General features: G+C 41.7%; 1 protein-coding gene and 1 long non-coding RNA gene across 3 annotated transcripts; both read left to right on the forward strand.

Annotated features, from left to right (window-relative positions):
- The first annotated feature begins 2,696 nt into the window (after positions 1-2,696).
- LOC115686364 (laccase-15-like) lies at positions 2,697-6,046 on the forward strand. Its single transcript, XM_056307507.1, has 7 exons — positions 2,697-3,053; positions 3,521-3,675; positions 3,760-4,001; positions 4,111-4,236; positions 4,475-5,066; positions 5,265-5,614; positions 5,723-6,046. The coding sequence occupies exons 1-7, from the start codon at positions 2,712-2,714 to the stop codon at positions 5,860-5,862; spliced, it is 1,947 nt and encodes a 648-aa protein (XP_056163482.1). The 5' UTR covers positions 2,697-2,711; the 3' UTR covers positions 5,863-6,046.
- A 9,981-nt stretch (positions 6,047-16,027) lies between these two features.
- LOC130136910 (uncharacterized) lies at positions 16,028-22,539 on the forward strand. Of its 2 annotated transcripts, none has more exons than XR_008815603.1 (2): positions 16,028-16,432; positions 19,838-22,539. It is a non-coding gene; the product is annotated as an uncharacterized LOC130136910 (long non-coding RNA). The 2 variants fall into 2 exon arrangements; XR_008815602.1 differs by having other exon boundaries at positions 21,289-22,539.
- Positions 22,540-25,775: the final 3,236 nt, after the last annotated feature.

The raw sequence follows: 25,775 nt of genomic DNA on the forward strand, positions 1-25,775 counted from the left end.
AGATTAATGTTATCATATCCTGAATTTTATCCTGGCTATCAAACGTAGCTTAGGAAACTTCCGGAGGATAGCATCAATTTAAGGAAAGTGTCTACATGCCTCAAACGCACTCATGCAGTTTCGTTCTTCTCGCATTCTTTCATCGATTCGCCGGTAGAAGCAAATCTCTGATGAAGGAGATAGTTTAACATGCGACGTAAGATGTTCCCGTCCTCCTGACCTGATAGTCATGCGTCAAAGTTCATCAGTTTGGTAGAGAATAGAGAGAATTACACAATACATAGTATGCAATGATTCATCTAGATGGATTGTTGATGTCGGGTAATCGGTAGTGTAAAAATTTTTCTACGGGGAGGCGTAACTTTTGGATCTATAAAAAAAATTTTGTTTTCATTCTTAAAAAGCAATAAAAACAACCCTTTGTTTTCCGTCAAAATTTAAAATTCTATACATCGACTTTTGAAATTATTGGTTCACTGTTGAAGCATCAATCATGCGGTTCATACAATTTTCGTACCCCTTTCATCTTTAATGGTAGGTCATGCAACTTTCAGAATCAATCAGTATATGTCCCTTCATGGCCTTTCTTTGTCGGATCGATTTTCTTTTTGACTCTTAAGAATTGTTATGCACCAATATTCATACCGAAAAATTGACATTTCGGCGACAGTTTTGTACCTGAGCATTTTTTTTTTTGGTCGAAAATAATTCATACCGAAGAATTGTTATGTACCCGAGCATTTTAGTCACCACACAATCACCGGAAAAATGGATTATTTTCACGACGGTTTTCAAAAATTCATCGGGATATTAAAATCGCACGACGACATTTATGTCATTAACTTAAATTACTCGAAAAAAAAACCGTCTTTTGCGCATGTAATGCAATGTTAATCAGCAATGCTGTCCCTGTTTTTGGCATGGTTTGCTGAAACATATCCCCGAGGAAATCATCCCATTCTGCAGAAGATTCACAGCCTGTCGGCCCGGGGGGGGGGGGTGGTGGGGTCCATTTCGTATTGGTAAACGAAAGTTTGACCCATGTGCATATCGTCTAATCATGTAGATCCTAGCTATTGTAAAGGTGCAGGACATGGCCAACTTGCAAAACAAATCATAAACACACCGACCAATCCCTAGCCAAATGTGTGGACTCAAATTAATGGGGAATTCACACCGATTCAAATCACGTAGTCACCTGCTCGAACATATTTTTTTCTCCGGCTATCGCAAAAGTCTCTGATCTGGATCCACTTTGTATGCTTATAGTCATGGGTCGAGAGTGAGATCGGAAGATAAATTTCGTACACGCTTTGGTTGTTTCGCGAAGGAATTGAGACAAGCTTGGTCTAGGTACAACCCCACAATATAGATCTCATAGAAAATTGGTAGGAGTAGGCATGACTATAAGCCATTGTTTCACATTGGAAAAAATTAAACCAAATTTGCATTCACATTCCAGAAGAACAGGCGGCAAGTATAAGGTGAGGAGAAAACTGAAGACGGTTTTATCTAATTTTGTTTCTGACATTTGCCATTTTCTGGAGAATGGTAATATTTGTGCTTGATTTTTACTTCGATAATCTACATATTCTTTCGCAAAAGCGAAAAAAGTACTCACACAATGCAAATTACGGTCGCGCCACAAGAGTTTCTCAAAAGACGGTCTTACATCTTAGGGAATGATTCGATTTGTAAAAGTTTTGTTTAAACATGTTGCAAGAAAGTTTCGCTTTTTGATTGCTGGACCTGACCGGAACAGATGCTCTTTAGACAAGAGAAAGCATCATCAACTTAAGGCACAGACTTGCCTTTTGGACTAGAGCACCTATAGAACATTATGAACTAGACTTCTGTACGAGTTATTCTTTTGGATCAATAGTACGAAAAACTCCAAATCGATATATTTGTGATAAATTTACTTCAAATTAATTTTTTTTTACCACCAAACACCCCAAATCGGTACACTCGTGACTAATTTACCCTACGTTAGTTTCCGTTATATTTTACCGTGAAATTTTGAATTGGATGACGCATGACAGTTGATGGGTATACCAATTTGGGGTTTTACCCTCCATTTGTCACAGGTGTACCAGTTTGTGGTTTTTCGTATTATTAATCTAATTTAACGGAATGTAAATTTGTCACAAATATAGTAGTTTAGGGTAAATTTGTCACATGTGTACCAATTTGAAATTTTTTGTGGCCAAAACTTTAGTTTGAGGTAAATTTGTCACAAGTGTACTGGTTGTGGGTTTTTCGTAGTATTAACCATATTCTTTTAGTTTGTGTTACTCTATTTGGTAAATCACAAGGAAAAACAAATTTTCTCTTATGCTTCCTCTTTTGAAGAATGCGATTTTCTCTGCTGAACCGAAGATCCATTGACTTCTAGTGGCTCTAATTACCGTAGTATCATGGGGACTGGTCGACTTGATGCCTATTGTCTCAAGAAAAGAACAAAACAGGAATCGGTAAGGAGTTTTGAAGCAGTTGATGAGCGCGTAGAGAAAATGTTTTTTTTTAAGTTTTCTCTCTCTTTCTTGCCGGTGTGACTAATTAATTTGAGAGAAGTTCATCAGCTGGATCCTCTGCGGTGCTGTTCAACCAATCTTCTTCTTCTTCTTCTTCGTGGAAACACGGGAAAAACGAGCGCGAGCCTTTGAAAGACAGATGCTCATTCTTTTATCTTTAATAGTTTATTTGCTGTAATGTCATGGGACCCGTTGTTTCGTGGCAATACGACGGCTTCGTTTTCATGTGGGGTAGACAGAGAGCGTCTAGACAGAGATCGCCAAGCATCGAAAGAAGTTTCCTACAAAAAGCCCCCTTCGATGGAAGGTGAAGGTCACAAGAAGAAAGAGACTGAGCACCACACAAGTCCCCTTTGTTGTTCTGGATCAAGTGACTGGTACAAGTTCAGTTTTGTGTTGTTGAGAGAAAGAGAGAGAGGGAGGGAGGGAGAGACGATGGGCAGATTTCTAGGGCTTGCGTTCACTCTGACCCTGCTCTTTTGCATGGCTCAAGGCAAAGTCCTCAACTATGATTTCGTGGTGAGTAGGAACTTCTCCTTCTTGAGCACTTTAACTGTGTCTTTTTGGGGCTATACAGAACGTTTAGCGACTACTAGCGCATTTTTTACAACTTTTGTCATAGATGATCTTCACATCTCGATCTTGAGCTAGCTAAAACTTGAACTATGCTCGAGGCCGAGTATTACGGCATTCATATACCAAACTACATGCATTTGTTCTGATGATTTCAACTTCTTGAGAGTTTGGTAGTAATCCCAAAATGTCTACAGTTGTGCGATTTATTTACTTAATTCTTTTGGGAGGTGGTTTCCAACCCATTTGGCGTCGTTATTCCAGAAGAAAGTGCTGATGCAGGCCTTTGAATTAGTTAAATGTTAGTCGTAGACAATGACGCGCCAAAACGGTTCTACATCAATTTAATAAGAGAGATTAATTAGGATGCTTAATGTTCAAAGTTTTATAGGATGATATTTTATTTGTTGCAGGTGAAGGAGACACCCATTAACATGTTGTGTGAGACGAATCGGACCGTATTGACCGTGAATGGTCTGTTTCCTGGGCCGGAGATCCGTGTTCACAAGGGCGACACCGTCTACGTTAATGTTACCAACATGGGACCTTATGGAGTCACTATTCACTGGTAAAAATAAAACCACCCCGCCTCCAACCTCAGCCCCCCACCCCTCTCTCTCTCCCTCCCTCCTAATATTGTACACACGCGCAGGCACGGAGTGAGACAAATAAGGTATCCCTGGTCTGACGGCCCAGAGTACATCACGCAGTGCCCGATCCCTACGAACTCAAGCTTCCTTCAGAAAATCATATTCACCGAAGAAGAAGGCACGTTGTGGTGGCATGCTCACAGCGACTGGACACGTGCCACCATACATGGCCCTATAATTATTTTGCCTGTCAACGACACCAACTACCCTTACAAGTTTGATGAACAACACACAATCGTCATCTGTATGCTACTTTCAACTAACTTAAACGACAGAAATAAATTTCTTACTCGCACACGCACAAATAGCAGTTTGTATTGTTTTCTTTAACAAAATTATAATTTGATATGCAGCTGAATGGTATGCGAGAGATACAAAGGACATAATCGACGAGGCTCTTGAATCCGGTGGCGATCCAGATTTGTCCGTGGCCTACACCATTAATGGTCAACCAGGAGACACTTATTCATGCTCTAATGGTACTAATTCTAGCGTGTATATATATGAGTGTGATATATGGTAGTAATATTAAAAAGAAAAGGTCTTATTTAAAGGTAATGAAATAAAACCTTTTTACGCTATATTAATGAAATGAGATCTTGCCAAATTATAATTCCTTAAAACTAATTAATGATGTTTGATAAACTGTACGAATAATTTCAAAATCTCCGTCAATATTATCTAATTTGGTGTGCTTTTTTTTTTTTTCTTTCGTAGGTTCGGCATACAATATAACGGTTGTGCAAGGAAAAACGTATCTTTTCCGGATCATCCACTCCGGGTTGAACGAAGAGATGTTCTTCGGCATAGCGGAGCACAATATCACTGTGGTCGGAATGGACGGGGCTTATTTGAAGCCGCTTAATACCAATTACCTCATGATAACTCCCGGTCAAACGATGAACGTTTTGGTCACCGCAAACCAAACCCCTGGTCGCTACTACATGCTATTCAGTCCATTCGTGGACACCAATGCCCCATCCAACGATAACGTCACGAGAGGGATATTCCAATACAGCGGCACTTATAACCACTCAGAGACTCCCGTGTTACCCGAGCTTCCAGGTTTTACCAACAAGAGTGACGCTGGAAACTTCACTATTCGGTTGAGGAGTTTGAATAGCAAAGATCATCCATCCACAGTTCCAACTAGCATCACTAGAAACATTACGATCACGGTGTCCGTGAATCAGCAACCATGTCCTGCTAATAAAACATGTACTGGTCCAGACGGCTCTATGCATTCGGCAAGCTTGAACAACATAAGTTTTTGGGCTCCGTCGATTAGCATTCTCCAAGCATACTACAAGTACGTAAATCACTAGACTACCAACTTCGATCCTATTTGTTTGGATTGAACATTTTTCTTAAACCAATAGAGTTGATTTGGGTTGAAATATTTTCTGAATTGAACCAATTTAACTGGTGAAAACCTTAATTGTCTTAAAGCAAAGGCGTAATTCAACATCCAAATTTCTCTATAACATTATGTTTGTGGCGTGTGCAGCAATATAAACGGAATCTACAACAAGACTTTTCCGGATCATCCACTTTTTGTGTTCGACTACACCGGGAATGTATCGGCCATAGGGGAAGTTGCCAATGTGACTACTGACGTGTTGATGATTAACTATAATGAGGAGGTCGAGATAAGATTCCAGGGGACCAATTTGGGAGCAGCGGAGAATCACCCGATGCATTTACACGGCTATAGCTTTTATGTCGTCGGAATGGGCGACGGAAATTTCAGCGACTCCTATATTTCAGAGTATAATACAGTGGATCCTCCCTATGTTAACACCGTTGGACTCCCCAAAAACGGGTGGACATCGATCAGATTCAAAGCCGATAATCCAGGTACTATGATTGCATCGATAGAAAGGCATAGAAACATATAGTTTGCACGGGTTTAGACTTGTATTTGAATACATAATTGACAGATTATTCTTTTCTTGTTGCTTGTAGGAGTGTGGTTCATGCACTGTCACTTAGAACGCCATTCAAGCTGGGGAATGGACACAGTCCTTGTCGTCAAAGATGGGCCGAACAGCGATCAGAAGGTGCTTCCGCCGCCCGGAGACGTACCTCCTTGTTCCGGATCATAATCAGGGTGTTGTTTGCTTTGAGTTATTAGGACAAAGGCTATTGATATCCAACCGTGGAATAAATCATCCCAAATGACAGTTATGTGTCAAAGTTCTTCAGTTTGGTAGAGAAAAGAGAATAATATGTGATGATTCATTTGGATGGATCGTTGATGGCAGGCAATCGGCAATGCATAACTTTTTACTGGGGAGGTGTTGACACCTATTTTTATTAATTTACCCAAAATTAATTATAAAAATTTTAGACGTTAATGTCCTTAATTCCTAAAACAAAAAATTTTATTTAATTGCATCTCATCTAGGCATTAGGCATGTTAACAGTAATTGCACTAATTAGAGTTTTTAAATAATTTTAAAAAAAAATCTGATAAGGCCGGGTCAACCCGGCCCTCTCCTTTCTTCCCTATGGGCCCGGCCCCCTCCTTTTTTTTTTTCCTTTCGTTCCGCGCGAGTTGGGCCTGGCCCGGCCCAGCCCCTTCTTTTCTTTCCCCCAGTAGCCCGGCCTCTCTCCCTCTCTCCTCCTTACTCCCTATCACTGTAATCGGCTGCCTGGGACAAACGTAGAGAAGCCGCTCCACCGCGCAAGTCTGGCCACCGAAGTTAATGGAGCAAAGAGCAGTTGAGAGCACTTAATGGAGAGGACTTTTGGGGCAGAGTAGGTGGCTGCCGGCCACTATATAAGCAGGCGAAGGAGAGAGAGAAAGGGTCGGCCCCTTTGAGCAAGAATAGAGCAGAGGGAGAGAGAAGGATTGGGAGAGATTTTTTAGTGAGACATAGAGAGAAAAGGGAGAGTTGAGAGCTTGTAGGTCTCGAAGAGGAAGTAGCCTGTCTCACCGTTGCCTGTAGACCGGCCGACGAGCCCCCTAAAGTAACCCCAATCGGTAAGTCCTTTAAATGCCCTGTTTTCCCCTGTTTTTTGTTGTAGTTTGGCCGGGACTCACGCTGACCGTGTCGTGCAAATCTCGGCCTATACCGATCCTGATACTAGTATATACTCATCGTCGGAAGCGAGTCGTGACTGCCGGAGCAGGCCTTGATCCAAAGAAAGGTTGGAGACTCCTTGTTTTGGTCGCGCACTCCATGTGTCCGACAAAATGCCCAAGAGAGGCTTGTTATTCTCGACCCTTGGCCAGCTATGTGGGGGCCATTCAGTGAGCTGTAGTCTTCGGGGATGGTTTTGTAGGGGTTGTCGGAGGCCAAGGGAGCCTGAAGGTTGGCCTGAGTTGGCCGGCCAAGCCCCAACCTATGTTTGGGCTCGACGAGCCCCGGTCGAGGCTCGGCCGGCGGCCGCCGTGGCCGGCCACCTTGGTTGGTCAGACGGGGGCCTCCTCGGCCTCAAGTTCCGAGGCTGGCGAGGCCGATGGTCGGCCAATCGCCGGATCTCACCCGGCCGGTGTTCTCGCGTGCACAGGCACGCGAGTGTTGGCACCTAAATTTTGATTATCCATTTAGGGTTTAATTGCAAAAAAACTAGGGATTAATTTTTAACCCTAAACAAAAATATTTTCATCAAATTACTTGACATATAGACATTAGGTGCATTTTCATTAATAAGGTATATTAGAGCATATTTTACTTGTTTATTTAAAAAAATTATTATTAATTTAAAAAATTAGAGTTCAAAAATTCAAAAAAAAAGAAGAAAAAAAGAAAGAAGAAAATTCAAAAAAATTCGGGCCGGTTCTATTGAAGCGGGTTAGCCTAGCCCTTTTTTTGTTCCCTATTTCTTTCCTTGCGCGGGTCGGCCCACTTTCCCTTTCTCTTTGGGCCAGGCCCGCGACTCTTCTTCTTCCCCCAAACACCATTCATGCACTCTAGGGGGAAGGACAAGCAACAGAAGACAGAGAAAGCAGAGAAGACAGAGAGGTGTGGGGGTGGCAGAAGATCGCTCGGCACAATTTTGGGGTCGAGGCCAAGCCGGCCGCGCTCGGAAGGTGGTCGAGCATGCCGGCCAGCCCCTAAAAGGCCGAGTACTGGCCTCGCGAAAAGGGAGGGACAAATAGAGGAGAAAAGGGGAGATTGAGCGAGATCCGATGAAGAGAGCGATAGAGCGGAGAGTTTTTCGGTAGCCCGGCCGCGCCTGAGCGTCGTTCGACAACTCTCGGCCGCGCCACTTGAGCTCGCGGCCTCCCTTTCGCGCCCAAAGTAGGTCTTGGTTCTTTGGATTTTCTTCAAAAGTTTTGAGTCGATTACTCGAGGATTCTGGCTCGGAGGCGTACGAGGTGACCGGACGTAGTCCGATCCATCGAGCTCGCCACCGTTCATTGCCGTCGAGCCGAATAGGGACGCCACCACGACTGTCCTGTTTCTGCCACCGTGAGTAGCCCTATTTTGGGCACATCGTGGCCGGAGTTTGCAGTCGACTGGCCCGCATGAAATTTCGGCCACGTCGTTTCTGTGTCTGGTTCCTCTGCCTTTGTATGTGTTATGTTGAGAACCCGAAGGAGCTCAAGTCTCAATCGCGCCAAAAACCTTCCGTTTTTGCAATGCACTCAACCTATTTGATGAAATGTCTACATGAATTTTTATTTTATTTTATTTTTTGCGTTTGTTCCTGATTTGTCGTGTTTTTTGGTTGTGCGTTGACCCGCGATCTTCACGACGTGTTTTGCATTTCCTATGGTATCGATCCTTGTGTTTGCTTGCTTTGATGTGGTTCGTGGTTTCGTTCCGGGGCTTCGTCATTTCTCCCTTTTTGGCGGTGCTCGGACGACGACATAAATTTGGCCGGTGATGCAGTGGTCGGAGATTGGCCGGTGACGTGGGGGCCAAGGATCGGTCTGCAACGTCGTGCCCAACCGAGTGGTGGCCGAGCTTTCAGCCAGCGGTAGGCACAGCTGGAGGCTCGGGTCAGGTGAAGCGTTGCGGCATCGAGCGTGGCGTGGACGAGCCGGGTCGGTGGTTGGTGGCCGGGTCGGGCGGCCGAGTCGTCACTGGGTAGGGTTTTGGTGTTTGGGTCAATTTTAAGTCTTCTAAGGTTTAATGGTTTTGGGCTTTTTCAGTTTAGGACTAAAATGACTTTTAAGTTAGGCCATTTGTGGGTGGGCCGAATTGGTTAATTTGGGCTGAGTGCTATTTAGGTTATTGTTTCTAGTGGGCTGGGCTTGGTGTTTTTTTACTTACTTGTTTTATTTGAGTTTTAGTTTTACTCCGAATTGGGCCATTGCAGAGCCCACCTAGCGGTGGACTTGGGCCGACGCGCCCGGGTCGAATGTAGAGATCCGACCCGGGTCCGTTCTATATTATTATATTATTTTAATTTAAAAAAAATATTTTTTAATTAAAAAAATTTCGAAAATAAAAAAAATGATTTGTTCTTTGGAATTGCCTTTTCTTGCCCTTTTGTGCGATGTTTCATTCACACGTTTTGAATTGTGTGTTTAATTTAACGTTCCATGTGGTTGACTAGACATGTTTAGTTCATAAATCGATTGCCGCTTCCCTTAGCCTGGTTAGGGATAGAACTTTGAGACTCACAATTAGCGTGAACACGTTATGTGACATTCCGAAATTCCACCAATTGGAATTTATTGAATAATTGAGTTTTATGAGATGTGCTCGCAGTAAATTCTCGCTCGGAATTGATCATTCCCGGGAATGCTAACCATTAGGGAAAGGCTAATAGGGGAATTAAATTCGCGCGCGACTAAAGAAAATTCGATCGTGAATGGATTTCGACCATTAAATCGCAGAAGTGATATTTTGAGCCACTGTTGGCCGATCCAAGGATAGTTAGGGGTCAGTTCGCCACTGTCCTAATAGTGGATCGCGGGTGATTCCGTTGGACCACGAAACGACTTGACGAATGATTCTGAAATTATACCGAACGATCGTACCCCTCGGATCAAGTGATTGATCTTCGCGATTTTAATGACAACCGAGGTCGTCACGCACTGAACGAACTTGCATGTGACTCGATTTAGTATCAGTCATGAGTCGATTTCGCGAATTTCCTCAGCAAGCCGCCCGTTAGCTCGAGAAACGCTCGAGTTGCGTTTAATAGAATTTAATTATGGAATTTTTGCCCAAATTGGACACCGGAAAATTAGGAAGTCACGCTGAAATGTTAGGACGACGTTGCACGTGACACGTGCGAATTTTTGGTGCGCTCAAATCCTTCGAAAAAATTCGATTTGAACAAGAAACGGAGGAAATGACCAAAATACCCCTAGGATTTATTAAAGGGCAAGCTTTAAGGGTAAAGGGCATTTTGGTAATTTTGCCCCAAAATTTTGATTGGACAATTTTGCCCTTGGATTTTTGAGAAATTACAAGTATACCCTTGGATATTTTTGTGCAAGAATCGATCTCGGCCGTCGGACCAAGATAAGATCGAATCGGGACCGTCGGATTAAAATTGTGAGACAAGGGTAATATGGTCATTTTCCACTTGGGTCAATGGTCACTATTTGAGTCAAAAATGTTGTCTTCCTTCCCATTCTCTCCTCTTCTTCTTCACGATCAGCCCCCCCATTTGGTTTTTCCTTCTTTCCCCAACCGTGAGCTTCCCTTGGCCGTTCTTCTTCACCGCCGGCACCGCCACTCGCCACCACCACGCCGGACCGCCGTCTAGCCGCCGTCCACGCCACCGTACGCCACAACCACCAACCTCAAACCTCACCATCTCTCTCTCTTTCTCTCTCTCTCTCAAGTGGCCGTGAGCCACAACCAAAGGGGCCAGACCGCCGCCGCAAGCCAATCGCCATTGCCGAGCTTCGCCGCCGTCCCCGTTGTGTCCGTTTAAGTGCCGCCGCTTCCCGTTCTAGCCGTTTAAGTCTAGAACTCAGTAAGTCGCTTCCTAAACCCGATTTAGGACATTGGGTATCAAAGGACGATTTAATTTGGGTGAAATCGGGTTTATGCGGGTGCTAATTTGGTGGATTGAAGGTCGGAAATGTTGTGGCGGGCCTTGAGGATTATTTTTGGAATTTTTTTGGAGGACAATTTGAGGTGAATACAAGCTGTGAATTACTGTTCACGAGCTGTGGTTTACTGTTCACGGGGCTGTGATGATTTGTTCGGGACGCAAGTTGGATTTTTAGAACCATTATTTAATGGCGAGAAAGTGTCGTGAAGGATCGGAATTAATCCGACGCCATTTGATTGGAGAAAATTGGCAATTTACGTGTTTTAGGCATGTTTGAATTATTCTGGATGGGGTTGATTTAATTGAGTGTTTATTTGTGTGTTTATATAGTGGACATATGTTTGCTTGGTGCACGCGTGGGCCAGATCGAATTAATTGTTGATATTGGCCATGTGAATTGTTGAGTGAGCTCTGTCTGCGTGTGACTCGATGCGTGCACGGATCGCGTGTGATGGGCTAGTTGCGTGTGGTAAATGCATACCGAGTATGTGCATGAGTAAGGAGAAGTTGTGGTGTGACAAGTGATTGTGGGAAAGTATGCGAAAGTGTGGTAGTGCGAGAATGGGATCGGGCCGGGTACCGTAAACTCGGGCAGCGATCACGTAGGTCTGATGCATTTGGCACAGGCTGAGATTGGAAAAAGCAAGTATGAGAATCGGTCCGAGGCACGATCAGCTCGGGTGAGATCGGGATTGGACCGAGGCATCTTAAGCTCGGGTTTCAATCATGTAGGCCTGTCGCATTTGGCGCGGGCTGAGTTGGGATCGGACCTGGGGCGTGTGATGCTCAGGTCGCGATTGGGGCCTGAGGCGTGAACGGGTACGCGGGCGGATGTGGTGAATGATCGTAGTGTGCCTGAAGCGTGTACTTCAACGCGGATCACTGGCGAGGAATATGAAAGAGGAATGAGGATGGAAGGAATAGTGGGATGAGAATGGTACATGCGCGTGTTTGCATCTGATGTAGTTGTGATTGAGTGCGGGTGTGCACATGATTGAGCCTGACCATATTAATTGATGTGCCTGCTTTGTGATTACTTAATGTACGTGAATGTGTGTGATTGCGTAATTGTCTGGAGGTACGTGATAGCCTAGGTTGGGTTTAGGGGTGTACTTGCTGAGATATAATCTCATGGTTGTGTAAACCAACAATTTTCAGAACCCCGACCTGAGCGATGAACCCTCCACCGCCGCCACCAGAACGTTTTGGGGTCCCAGTGCACACTGAGGTTGACGCTACAGAATTTCCGATGGGAGATGGGATGACCTGGATTAAGCACACCTCTGCAGTGTTTATAGATGTAGGTTTGCCTCTTTGGGAAGAGCATAAGTACAATGCCTGGTTCTTCCGGGATGCTGACGGGACTGAGTTCGGGCCCGTTAGAGGATTCGATGTTCCTTTTGATCTTGTTGGGGATTGGGACCCGACGGCCGTACCCCCGATAGACGGAGAGTTGACTAGTGTGGATACTAGTTTAGCTCAGTCGGGTTTGTAATCAGCGGCCGCAGCTCAGGGATCTTCAGAGACTAAGCATGAACCCGAGCCCGAAGCGTCGCAAGCTGAAGACGATCCCATGGACATCGATTTGGAACCGATCCCCGAGGAAGAACCAGAGGAAGCGGAGGCCGAGGTAGAACCCGAAGAGGTGGAGCCCGAGGTAGAGTCTGAGGTCGAGTCTGAAGAGTCGGATGAGCCGGCAGGAGACCCGGAGTATATACTCCCTTTTGAGGAATACATAGATCCCAATTACGTGCCTAAGTATAATTTCTTCAAATTTCTGGCTGAGGAGTATCAGAACGCAGCTCCGGCTGAGTCGGGTGACATCAATCACCTGATTGTGATCGCAACTGAGCCGGAGTCCTCTGAGGAGCAGACTGTCCAAGGAAGTTCGGATTCAGAGGGTGAAGAGTCAGACTCGGAGTGGACACCGAGTAAGGGCCGTAGGGGTTAGTGCATGGGTCTAATCAGAGTTTTTGAGGTGTACCATTTTTGGAAATTAGGATACCAGGTCATCCAGTCCTTTTTGTTATCGAAGGTGGATAGTAAGGTGTGCACTTGTATATTAAGGCTGTAATTGTGAATATCTTATAAGTTTGTGAATGGAAAATAATATGTGTATTCTCCCTGAATATTCTCCCCAGTTTTAATTGTCCGGGTTAATTGTTAGTATCCGCTGTGGTTGTAAATCTCTGATGTCGATTTGAGGTCGGCGACAATCCTGGGATGTCGCATAAATCGACTAGGTAAGGGTGTTGCGTGCCCGATGGGGTTCGGGGCGTGACACGTTAGGCGGTGATTGAATAAGGTTAGGTACCGAAATGGCACTAGTTGATTAATTAGTATAATAAAGTCCTCAAACCCTTTGAATCTTTGGTTCGTAGAAGTGAAGCAAATCTCCCATGCTTTACTTGGGTGTCTAATCGACCCACCGAAAACTGATTAGTGGCGACTCTTAAATGAAATTGATTTGTGTGTTAATAACTTAAACCTAAGTTGCGAATTGGTATGGGTTTGGGAGAGCTCAAGTTAGGTTTAAACTTAGTAATCCATTAGCCAAACCCCCTATATGGTGAGACTAGTTCGAGGAGGTCGCAACAACAAGAATAGGCCCAAACCTTACCTGCAGACCTGATCGGATGGATCTGTAGGCCATTCAGGGCCGATTCGACCGGGTCAAACTGGCTCTATTTTGTCTTCTTCCACCAGATCGGGCCGACTGGGTCTGCAGGCCATTCAGGGCCGGTTCAACCAAGTCAAACCGGCCCTGTTTTGTCTTCTTCCACGGGATCAGGCTCGATCCGATCCAGGACCCGGGGTCAACGTCTTTGGGTCGGGTTCATTGACCTGGGTCAGATTTGACCTAACCCGATCCGCCGACCCGACCCGGTCGAATATTATATTAATATATTATTATTTTTAATTAAAAATATTATTTTTAAAAAATATTTAAAAACTTTTTTTATTTTTCTTTAAAAATTAGGAAATAGTTTAGAAATTAGTATTTTTGAATATTTTTCTAAATTATATAAATTATTCTATTAATGATCATGTTTAAATCGGATAATCCTATAAGGCTATGCGGTAGTATTTTGCATGTTTTTTTTACTACTGTTATATTATTATTATGCATATTATTTTTAATTAGAATATAATTGCATAAATTATCATGTTTTGAATGTTGTCGCCTTAGTTAGGGTTAGAATCCTAGGCTGCATATCTTTCTTGACTGCTAATTACTAATGATTGTGCACTCGTTTGATCACCTCATATGTTAGGAGATAGGTCCTAAAATCAATCCAAATTGCCTGATAAATATTTTTTGAAATGAACAGGATGAAAGGTACCGAAATGGCACTAATCACTCAACTAGCGTAACCAAGTCCCCGAACTAATTTAATTTCTGGTTCGTAGGAGTATGGTGATTCTCCCGTCACTTTACTTGGGTTTTTAATCGATGCACCCCAAATTGATTAGTGGCGACTCCTAGGTAAAAATCACTTGCAGGTTAAAAACCTAAATCACAAGTCGCGATATGATATGGGCTTGGGAGAACCAAAGTTGAGTCTCAGACCTAGACTTAGCGCGTACCAAGCTATGCCACATTTTCCCTCTTGTTGACACCTGATTTTTAGCCGACACGTCATAAAGGTAAAATCTTGAGATTAGGGTTTCTGATCGCGACAAAACCCAATCCTTAACCAAAAAGAGTCATTTAGCATTCGAATTAGCATTAACCATTCATTTCTTAGCTTTTTTCATTTCAATTTCAAAAAGTCAAAAAGTTGACTTTCGAGTTGACTTTTTGGTGAAACTTTGATCAAAAGTCAACCCAAAGTTAAATTTTGGTTTTTTGCATAAAAACCCCAAAACAGAATCAATTTCACTTTTGCATAATCAATTTTCAAAAAATTCAAAGTTTGACCCATTAATTGACATTTTAGTATATAAGTACTAAAATATTGACTTTTGGTCAACACTTTGTCCAAAAAAATTCAAAAATTTTAAAACCACGAAATCAACTCATTTTTAGCTTAATTTCACTTTGGCATCATCAATTTTACAAAAATTGGTTCATAATCAACTTTTCTCCAATTTGCGGAATTTTGTTCAAATCGGCCAAAAATGAAATTACTTCATTTATAGTCATTTTTTAGGATAGTTTCATTCATGACATTTGATCTAGAGATCGTATTGCATTCAATTTTGGAGTCAATTCTGTAATTCCAAGCCAAGGGCAAAAACCCCCAATTTAGGCCCTAATCAGTGATTTCGATCGATTCTTCATGATTTGCACAATTAAGACACGGATGAGCTAATTTCTTATGTGAAATTCAAATTTGAAATCAATTTGAGCCAATTTGGCCAATTTAGTGATCCAATAATTGAGAAATCTAAGAGTAATTGGTCAAATTAGTACAATTCAACTTGACCCATTCTAGACTAACATCCAATTTGATAAATTGAAACTCAATTTGGCCATTTGGACTTCAATTAAATCCATTAGTCTAGCTTGGCCATGCAATTAACTCAAACTAAAACAATTGGGCCAAACAAGTTAAATTGGATCAAATGTGCATGTTTTTCAAATTGGATCAATCCAATTTAATCAAATTCAATTCAATTGGGTCAATCAATAATGGTAGGGATGAAATTGTACAAAATTGGAACAAATTGGGCTGAGAATTGAATCGATTCAACCTGGTCAAACCTGGATCAAACCGATCCAACCGGTTCAATTCGGTTTGACCGGAATTGAACCGGTCTGATCGGACTGGCCATTTTTCCAGTCAAGAATCCAGTGATTGGTTGTTCATTCCGGCCACCCACATCCCTTTGTGCTCAAAATGACAAAGATACCCTTAAATAGAAATTGCAAAAATGCCCCTAAGCAAAATTACCAAAATACCCTTAATTAAGGATTAAGCAAATTACTTAGGAGTTAAGCAAATCAATCATGGCCATTTATGTAGAACAGATCGTGGCCATCCATAGTACCATGTCGCTTATCCTTAGCCCCTAAGAAATATTCTTAATCATTAAAGATACATTATAGGCCATATATTGATATAGAGGCTTTGATTTAAAGCTGAGGGAGGTATATAAGCTTTTTCCCTCCAAAAATTGAGAAGGACTTTCATTTTTCAGATCCGGTTTCTCTCTCTTCTCTCTCCCTCTCTCTCGCGTTCTTTCCCTCTCTACTCTCAGTCAGGAGCTCTCCTTGCTCACGCCGGCCACTAGCCGGCCGATTTCCTGCACACCGCCGGCTCTCCGACAACCCCCCGGACGTCCTGAAGCCATTCGTAAGACCGGCCACAGCTACTGGTGGCCGGAGCACCTCCGATCAGCTCCATCTCTCTCTCAGTTACATCACCGGTAGCCAAGCTGGTGATTGATCCAGCCGGCTTCCGTGGTGATTCCGACAATCTGACGGCTCCCCTTCAGCAATCTCGAGCCTCAGCGACCTTACTTGGCATCCTCACGTGGCTGTGGTGGCTGGCCTCCCTTCGAACAACCCCCGGATCGCTTCGTTTTACTTGATTTCCATTGATAGTTCATTTGCACAAAACTGAGTCGGTTCTTACTTTAGTTTGTACACTCGATTCTCATAGGTTTGTCGAGCTTTCCGAGGCTTCTCCATGCTGTCCTTGAGCTGAATACGGAGGCCGGATCGCTTGGTTGTGCGTCAAAGTATCATTACACAGGGTGAGTTCAAATCTGTCATTCTTGGATCCTGATGATCTGATTGCTTGTGATGATGATTTGACTTCTAAAATGTTGGAATCTTGCAAAGTGATGAACTAGAGAGTCGTAGAATACATCTTGAGCATCGATTTGATAGGTTACATGCCTTAAACAGACATCATTTGCTAGATCAAAACTTCTTTGAAAGTCGAGATTAGAGTCTAGAATGATTATGTTGTGTTCTGTTCTTCTGTAATACTGAATGACCTTGCTCAGTTGGTGATGTTTCTGATTTTCTTTGTTCGTTATTTGAGAAAACTTCCTACATGAAAGTTGTCAAGAACATTTAGATATGTCCAATGTAAAAATTTCATAAAATTCCAAGCAAGTTAGGTTAGGACGATTAACAATGTCATCTAGGCTCAGTTCCTGTGATAAATGAGTTTCTGACTGACCTTCATGTGTTCTTTGATTTTTATAAACTCGTGTATTCAAAATCTGGAAAAATGTTCTCCATGAAAGTTCATACTGAGATCAAGAGATTTCAAGTCACATCAATTTTATCAAAATCAGAGTTCATTTAGATTTTCAAACGAATTTTTATGATTTAGTCAGTATCTGTGTCCAGATCTGATTTTCCTTTTTCTGAAATCCAAAATATGTTTCTTCGAATTTGATAAAGTTAGAGTACTTTTTTGCTAAAATATAAAACTACAAAGTTGTTCGTTAGGGTCTTATTATGTAGACTAGAAAGTTTTGGGACCTAATATCAATTTTTATGGGGTCAATTTGCTAGAAGTCTTAGATAAAGTCCTCTCGAACTAAAACTTGGCTTGCAAATGAGTCCTCGGTGAAAACCGAATTTTACAAAACTTTAGAGGGATTTTTAGCAAAAAATCAAAACATAAAAACTGTCACATATGGATAATTCTAATTGTCCAAAAAATTTGGCGGGGTTTTGATAACAGTCACTATTTTTCCCGTAACTTCTTTGAATTCAAATTAAAACCGAGTCCAGACTGTCCCCGAGGGTAAAATTCTCATTTTCGTGAAAATTGGTGGGAAATTAGAAAAAATGTTCTTCATGAACTTTGATCCTCATGAAATTATATTTCTAATGACACATGAATCACTTCATTTGGATATCATTAGGTTGATTAATCACATCTGAACAGAAAGGGTTCAAATTAGCAATTAATAATTGAACAAGTGGACCTCACTTGAGGCCTACTATCCATTGCTTGTTTGGTTGAAAACAAGGCCCATGGGCCTGAATGCATGCATTATTCATTGTCTTGCATGTGTTTGTTAGATGTATGTTAGGCCCGGCGCATGTTCGGCGGGTAGTCCACGGTGGTCACTTAGAACCCTATTTTAGGGGTTAATCGATATGAGTTGCCATTTTGTAAATGCAAATGATAGCTCATTATCGTTAACCATTAATCAAATAATGTTAGACGATTAAGTGGGCGGGCAAATAAAAATGTATGCAAAGCAAAGGCAGATCTCGAGGCCCGTATTTGATTAGTGAATTGCTTACGTCATTGCCTTGCTTTGATTGTCCTTTTGTACATTGTTTGTCATGAATGTATTTTATGGATGTAAAAACCGACACCCGAGAGGCGATCCATGGAGGAGATAGTCCAAAGTTGTTAAAGACGGTGGTCATAGACCGATGTCCAATCCGATCTCAATTTGTATTCAATTCATTCGTCCCCAATCATGTCTCGGGCTTTCAATTTGTATTGTGATAAACACCCGATGAGTTGCGGGTTTTTCTTTCTTGCACTTAGGATTAGCTTGTCTTTTTAATACCTTGAGTGTTTACTTTACGTAATGCCTTTCAATATTTCTTTCCTAGACTAAGATAGGATTAGTTTAGAATCTTAAATGAAAACACAAAAACAAGATGCGTGATCACTTAGTGGGACTAAGGCTTTGGCATGAAAATGGTAAAAAACACAAATGAGAGTAGATTTTATAATAACCATGATAAGTTTAGCAGTATCGAAAGGGCATTAATAGAAATATTAACGTAAGCTAGTCCCCAAACCCATTATCTCTAGTTTTCGTAGAAACCAAAATGAAACTCCCGCATTTCGGTTGGGTATTCTAGCCGACCCCCGACCTAGGCTAGTGGTGACTCTTAAAAAAGATAAAATCGATCCGTTGTTACGTGAGGTATGGATTTAGGGAAAATACACATTCATGATCAATGGACCGTATGGATGACCAAAAGATCGACGCTTCGGTAAGTTGTCTTTTATGATTTGTCACACAGACCGTTTCATGAACACTTACCTCTAAACTCACTTCATCGAGTTTGGCTCTCGAGAGGTAGGTCGTGACACCTCTCCCATGGAAAAATTCGGTGAGTCGTGACAGACTGGCGACTCCGCTAGAGACTATTTTTCTTAAGTGGACTTAGGCCAGAAATTTTATCCTGTTCAAAAATATTTTTGGCAGCGAGGATTCTAGGTCTAATTTGACATTAAGGTGTTAAATGTTCTTGCAGATTCGAAGTAATGATTGTTTATGAATTGTTGTGTATGCTTTAATAATTTAGCACTACACTGTTGCATACATAACCATACCGCCAGACCTGGGCCACGATAGGGCATTTAGGATGGTGTTAAGAAAGATACGACCTCGAACGCGAGACCGCGATCTAGAGGTTGCCTTTCTTTTCCCCGAAATTTCTTTCTAAGTATTGTAAAGTGTCTATCTTTAGCAGCTATCTATGTGACTATAAGGTATTCCTTTCGACTAAGTCGAGGTTAGAAGGACCTGACACCAACATGAGACTACGATGGTCAGACATCCTTTTAGCTTCATTTTGCTAAGCCGTCTAGATAGAAATCGAACCTCACTTCTTATGCGCATGTCTCTAGGATTGCCATGGTGCTCGGTAAAGTAAGTTTTCCATTCCTGCACTTTGTAATTTATTTATTTTCGTATATTCCGATCGGTCCATGATTAGTCTAGGTTAGTTGTGGGTTTAATACCGTAGTTATTTTGGAAGAAACATTCACTAAAACTTTTTCATAATATTTACTTCCAATTCATGCCCTTATTTTTATAAGCATGTTAAAATCATTGTTTTCCCAAGGGATTTCCCGTCGTTTTCAAAAAAAAGGAGAAAATTGTGTATAAATAAAAAAATGCACCCCATTGACACTACCAAGGCTTTGGCCTACTGGTACCCGTGGAATGAATTGGTCTGAAAGACCAGGGTTCGAACCCGGAAGACGGCAACTAGGTTTTCCATTCTAAAAAATCAATAATGTAAAAAAAATTTGCATCTTATTTTTTTGCAAGATGGGGAAAAGTACTTGACTAAATGGAGTATGAAAATACAGTACTAGACTAAGTCATGGACTGATCCCTTATGAGGTATTATACTCATTCATTTCCATTTCCCGATAGGTAATTACGAATTATACCCATTCGCCAAACAAAAATGGCTAAAGAGGATATGACAACCCGTGTGGCGGACATAAAGAACGAGATAAAGCAAGTCTTCACCTTTCTTCGACAACTCTCGAAACAAGTGGAACATCTGTCAGTCCGCTTGGACCAACTCACCATGGCTGCATTTCTTCACCCAAGACCAGGGGTGATGATTCAAATGGAGCCATCCAGTGTCAACCCAAAAGGCACAGCTGTCATATCTGACAATATTATTAAGTCCCCCAATCCTAAGGAATTGAGCACCCTACGCCCAAAGTTCATACAACGTGAACAATGCAGATTCAGTATAACCGTCCGGGCGTAACCATCACAAAGGCGAAATAACAGAAAATAGTTTACGCCACTCTCCTGGCCTATGTCTCAAATCTTGCCCATTCTCCTGGAAAAGAGATTGCTTGCTAAAGACCCAAAGCGTGAAAATCCTAAGCGTTTCCCCAACTACGATCCCTCCAAAGCATGCAATTATCATCTGGGTGAAATAAGACATTCCGTCAATGACTGTATTGTCTTGAAGAATAAAGTCCAGAAATTATTGGATGCAAAGATATTTTCATTCCGCAACGCACCACCAATCAAGCAGGAGGCGCAGATGTCATCATTGAGTAAACTAAAGACTCAATTTTTCCCCTTTAGAATAGAAGCATATTTAATAGTTTGAATCCTCCCCTATGTGGGAGCTTTTCTTGCTTTCTAAAGTCTCATTTGTTTTCTAGTATTCTCGATTTTCTGAATTTTCAATTATGCTTGGAATTTGAGTATTGCAATTTCCATTCTAACAAATGTAATTCGCCTAAATTATTCAAAAGAATCGCCAATGTTTTGTTTTGACGATATGTTGAGGTATACTAAACCAGCCCGGTCATGATATCCACCCATGAAAATAAAATATCATCCATGTAGAAATTTTGAGGGCTGGACTTCCTCATGCTTCCTCCCTCAATTCTTTTCAAAAATAATAAAAACATTGCATTGCTAAAGGCTTTTTTCCAAGCATGTGTTAGATAGACGTTGTTTGTTTTTTTTTTTACTCCTTTGCTTGATGTCTCATAGCGTAATTCTCCTGGTTTGTTTCAATGATGAAGCTTCATAAGATGACACATCAATTTCCAATGATGGTAGACCCGTTGGTTAGTTTGATAATCAACATAATGGTGAGCATATTTTCAGAAGAATGCTATATCAATGTGGGTAATTGATTACCCCTTGATTGATTGTGATGACCTCCCGAGGAGCGAAGTAGGCGTCCAACAATCCTTATCTCCAAGCATGTCCCAAGTCGCTTCCCCGCACATTTTTGTGAAACCGGGGGCAAGTCAGGAAGAAATCACCCTTTTTTGAAAGGAAAAAGGTAAGTTTTATTCCTCAACAAATTTTGAAAATAATACTCCATCCCTTCTTTTTTGCAGGTAACAAACTAGGGAGCATGCTAAATTCTGATGTGCTAGTAAGCCGGATAGAGCACAAATGATGAGACCTCTTGAGCGAAACACTACGGAATACTAAAAGGATGTATCTTGGTCCTTGTCTTAGCCCTAATCTGTGCAAACAACTAATACATTTCTTCCGTAATGTGCAAAGAGTCCTTGATTGGAGAAATAGACTAGAGGGCATGGAATGTTAGAATCCCCCAATCTAGCAAAAATGGTGTATTTCGTTCCTAAAGTTCATCTACTTTAACATAGAAATGATATATCCTCTCCTTTTATGTAGGATGGACTTGAATAAAGGTCCATCATAAGCAGCTAGATTGGACTTCGCATATGACAAGATAGCACCAATGCTAATACTGACAATCATGGAAGTCTTGATGGTAGTCATCAAAAAGGATTACAACGCCCATATTAGTCAAAGACATTTAAAGTCAATATTAGCTTTGCTGCGAAGATCCACATGTGTAGTCAGGAATCAGATGATTCCCGAGAAGCTTTTCAACGTGCCGGAACCGCATTAACACAACATGCGTCGAGAATAGGACCGCCTAGTTAGGAGCACCCTTGCCTGTAGAGGATTTCATTCGAGCTTCAAGACCAACAAGGAAGGGATTTCAAAAGAAAAGACTTTGCTAGCTTTGAAGACAAAATGGAGGACGGGTAATTTAGTATCGTTCTCAATTTACCCACGATCATTTCATTACTAACATGAGCTCATGCTATTCTCAACAAGAATTGTCAACATTTGAGAAAAGCTCCAGGAGTCATTAGCTTAAACTCAAATGAAGGGAGATACGAAGGGTAAATTGATATTGTTCTCAATTTATCCTCGATCATCTTATTTCTAACATGAGCTCATGCTATTTTCGACAGATATTGTTGACATTCGAGAAAGCTTAAGGAATTGTAAATTTAAACTCAAATGAAAGGAGACATGAAGGGTAATGTTGTATCGTTCCCAATTTCTGTCCCCCAAAGAGTCGTTCATTAACATGGACTCTCTTATTGCCTTGCAGGTTTGCCTCGCCGCCATTGCAGCACAGGTAAGTATCTCTTTCCTTGAATCTCTTTTCATAAGAGTAGAAAGAATTAAAGAAAGAGGAAACAATTTAAAGCGAATAGATGCTTAATCATCCCTCAAATACATCGCATATCTTTTGAAAAGGAATTTTGCAAAGTAATTTTACTTGTTTAATTTACCAATTCCATGCAAAAATTTTGACAATTCGACGAATGGTGTCGAACTACTCGGATATGCTGAACAAGATGCATCGGGATGATGAAAGGCAATCCCTAGTCCATACACATCCCCATGTACCGATACCTGGCGAGATGAATGGAAAGATTCCATGTCTGCAAGGTAAAGGGATTTCTCGCATAAGGTACGATATTCGAAATGATGAGAGGCAGTTCATTTCTCTGCCCCATACACTACCGGCGATCCTTTACTTAACCATTTTGAGCCCATACACTCAAAGGTTCCTTTTAAATTACCCCTATTGAGAACCACCCCATACTAGGGGGCAACTGGAGGTAAGTCCACAGCACGAGGTAAGAAAAATGGATAGAAATTTTCTTGTTTTCACTTGCATCAATTTTTTAGTGTTATTATTGCAGATGAACTCTCACGATGATTTAAGTGCCCTAGGATGACCAAGAGCAATTCTTCTTCTATCCCATACACTTATATCCCTTGCTAGCCCAATTGAGTCGGCGATTTTGTTTCGTACAAACCCAGTTGGTGATCATCCCCCACACCGGGGCAAAGCAAAAGTCACCACAGTTCGATCATCATGATTCAGAGTGTCGAATGAGGATGAAGACCCCATAGAGCCTAATAGTATTATTTTATTCAAACTTGTTTGGGTTAATCTTGACAACACCAAAAAAACAGCAAAAAATGATGAAATGAATCAATGAAAATTAAGAGCGTGGAAAAAGCAATGTGCCTAGCAAAAACAAAGCCAATGCCCATAGACAAAAAGCGACCAAAAAGTAAAGGAATTTGTATCCCCAAGCGAATTCACAATTGTTAGACAAAAGTCCAAGAAGCCAAAGCGCGAAATTACCTCGGGGAGTTTACAAAGAAGATCCCAACAGTTAAGAAGAAGACTGGTGACAATGCCAAGATGATCACCAACTCTCATCCTTACACACATCATTGAGCTTGAAACCCTTTCGTTCCTCGACCTGTGAACCGAACCTCCGTTACGTCTCTAATGAAGTCTCTTCTGATTATGGCACTTGAGTTAACGTTGAGTTTCAATTGTTTATAAATATCGCTTAAGGAAGTGCGAGCAAGATTTCTTCTATCTTATTTTGCAAGGTTCTTGACTTGTAAACCCGGAGATGATTGCGGAGTATTTTCTTTGATAACCTTGACTTGAACAATCTCCTTTGTTAAACTATTGACCAAGCTTGCATTACGATCCTTATAAAGACCTCTAAGATTGGTAAGATCGTACCACTTGCGAGAAAACTTAGACCCTTGTTGATGTGACGACGGTTAGATTTAGTGTTTTCTATATTCTCGAATTAATGGTCGGGATAAACAGCCCTTTTTCAATAAGAGCGGGTGGAAGTTCCTTTCTGACTGAAGATCCCTTGTTCAGCTTCTTGAGAAGTCCACCTTGCGAGCGAAAATTATCTCAATTGATAATTATCCTCGGTGGATATTTGGTGATGCAAACATGACAAAATCATCATGCATGAGCTTTAATTGAATTATCTACAACTCTAGTAAGCTTTGAAATGCGCACTCTGGAATAGCCTAACTTGTCTATATCCTTGATGAATGTATGCATATTTGCTCTAATCATCTCTGATAGATAAAATGTCCATGAAGACTCAAAGAACGCTTGACGTCCAGGTTGTCTCCACAAACATCCCAAAGACTCTTGAACATTCCCCTCAATGGGATCGACACGGCGTGGTTCTGTAGCTGGAGTCCCTCGTTGACTTAATATCCTTTTGTGACTCAGAGTCCCTTCTTATTCCCAAGTGGTGTATCCAAAGAAGAAATTCATATACCAAATTGGCACTCATGTTCCCCAAGTAGAATTGACGCGGTTTGCTTTCGTGTCTCGGAGTCTCTCTTACTCCCCAATGGTATGCCACAAAAATTTGGGCACTGGAAAAGCCCTCTTTACCATCCCCAGCGATGTGTCCTGAGAAAGGTCGGCATCTCCTGAGAAAGGTCGACTTTCCCCGAGAAAGGTTGGTATTCCCTGAGAAAAGTTGGTTATTTATCATATGATCCATCAAACCTTCGGCTAAGAAACTCCAGGTATTTTATCAGAATTCTTTTCAAACCACTCGGAGGATAATCAAGGTGTTCTTTTAAAAGAAAAAAGCATTTCTCATTGCATGGAATGCAACCCAAATGTCTCAAAAGATGTATGTGTTCTAAAATTGCCTTAATTGTTTATTTTTTCAATGAATGCATATACTTTTGCAAAGAAACATGTATAAAGGGAGACATGCCCTTAAGAAGTAGGAACGTACCCACGTAAGTATTTTTCTACCCAAGTCTATTTCAAAAATTCAGGTACCTACGATTGTTATGGCACCCCCCGAACATTGGACCGACCCTATGTTCATCAGGTATCTACGATTGTTATGGTACCCCCGAACATTAGACTCACCCTCTGTTCACCAACCGAACATTGGACCGACCTCTCTATTCACCAGGTACTTACGATTGTTATGGTACTCCCCGAACATGGGATCGCCCCCCTCTGTTCACATCCAGCCTTTTCAGGTACCTCTAACAATATTTAAGTACTTCGACAAGCAAACCTCAGTCAAGGTGACTGAAGATAGGTTCGTGTCCTAGACAAACAATTTCCTCCGTCAAGGCGACCGAAGATAGGATCGGATCCTCGACACACAATATTAACTATCTGGAATTACTCTACCCTCCTGGCAAGGTAAGTAACCTCAGGTATGTCTTTATTTGCTTTAGCATGCATTATCTTATATCGGATCATGAAAAATGGGATCTATGATCCTGCCAAAAATAACATTCAATGTACATGCACGGGCCAAATTTAGGTCTCATTTTATCTTTAAATGCAACATTTGCGAGCATAATCTTTGCGAGCTCACCCTCAAAGAGGGGTAGCTGTTGACACATATTTTATTAATCTGGCCAAAATTAATTATAAAAAAATTTAGGGGTTAATGTTCTTAGTTTCTAAAAAAAAATTTATTTAATTGCATCTCATCTAGGCATTAGGCATGTTAATAGTAATTGCACTAATTAGAGTTTTTAAAGTAATTAAAAAAAATCGAATCGGGCTAGGTCAACCCGACCCTCTCTTTTCTTCCCCATGGGCCCTACCCGATCCTTTTCTCTTTTCCTTTCCTTCCGTGCAAGCTGGGCCCGGCTCGGCCCAGCTCCTTCTTCTCTTTCTCCCCACCATCCCGGCCTCTCTCCTCTTTCCTCTCTGTCGCTGTAATCA

Source organism: Syzygium oleosum, unplaced genomic scaffold (genome assembly GCF_021117445.2).
Source record: "Syzygium oleosum isolate NSW1041296 unplaced genomic scaffold, Sole_v2.1 Sole_v2.54, whole genome shotgun sequence".
Classification (NCBI taxonomy): domain Eukaryota; kingdom Viridiplantae; phylum Streptophyta; class Magnoliopsida; order Myrtales; family Myrtaceae; genus Syzygium; species Syzygium oleosum.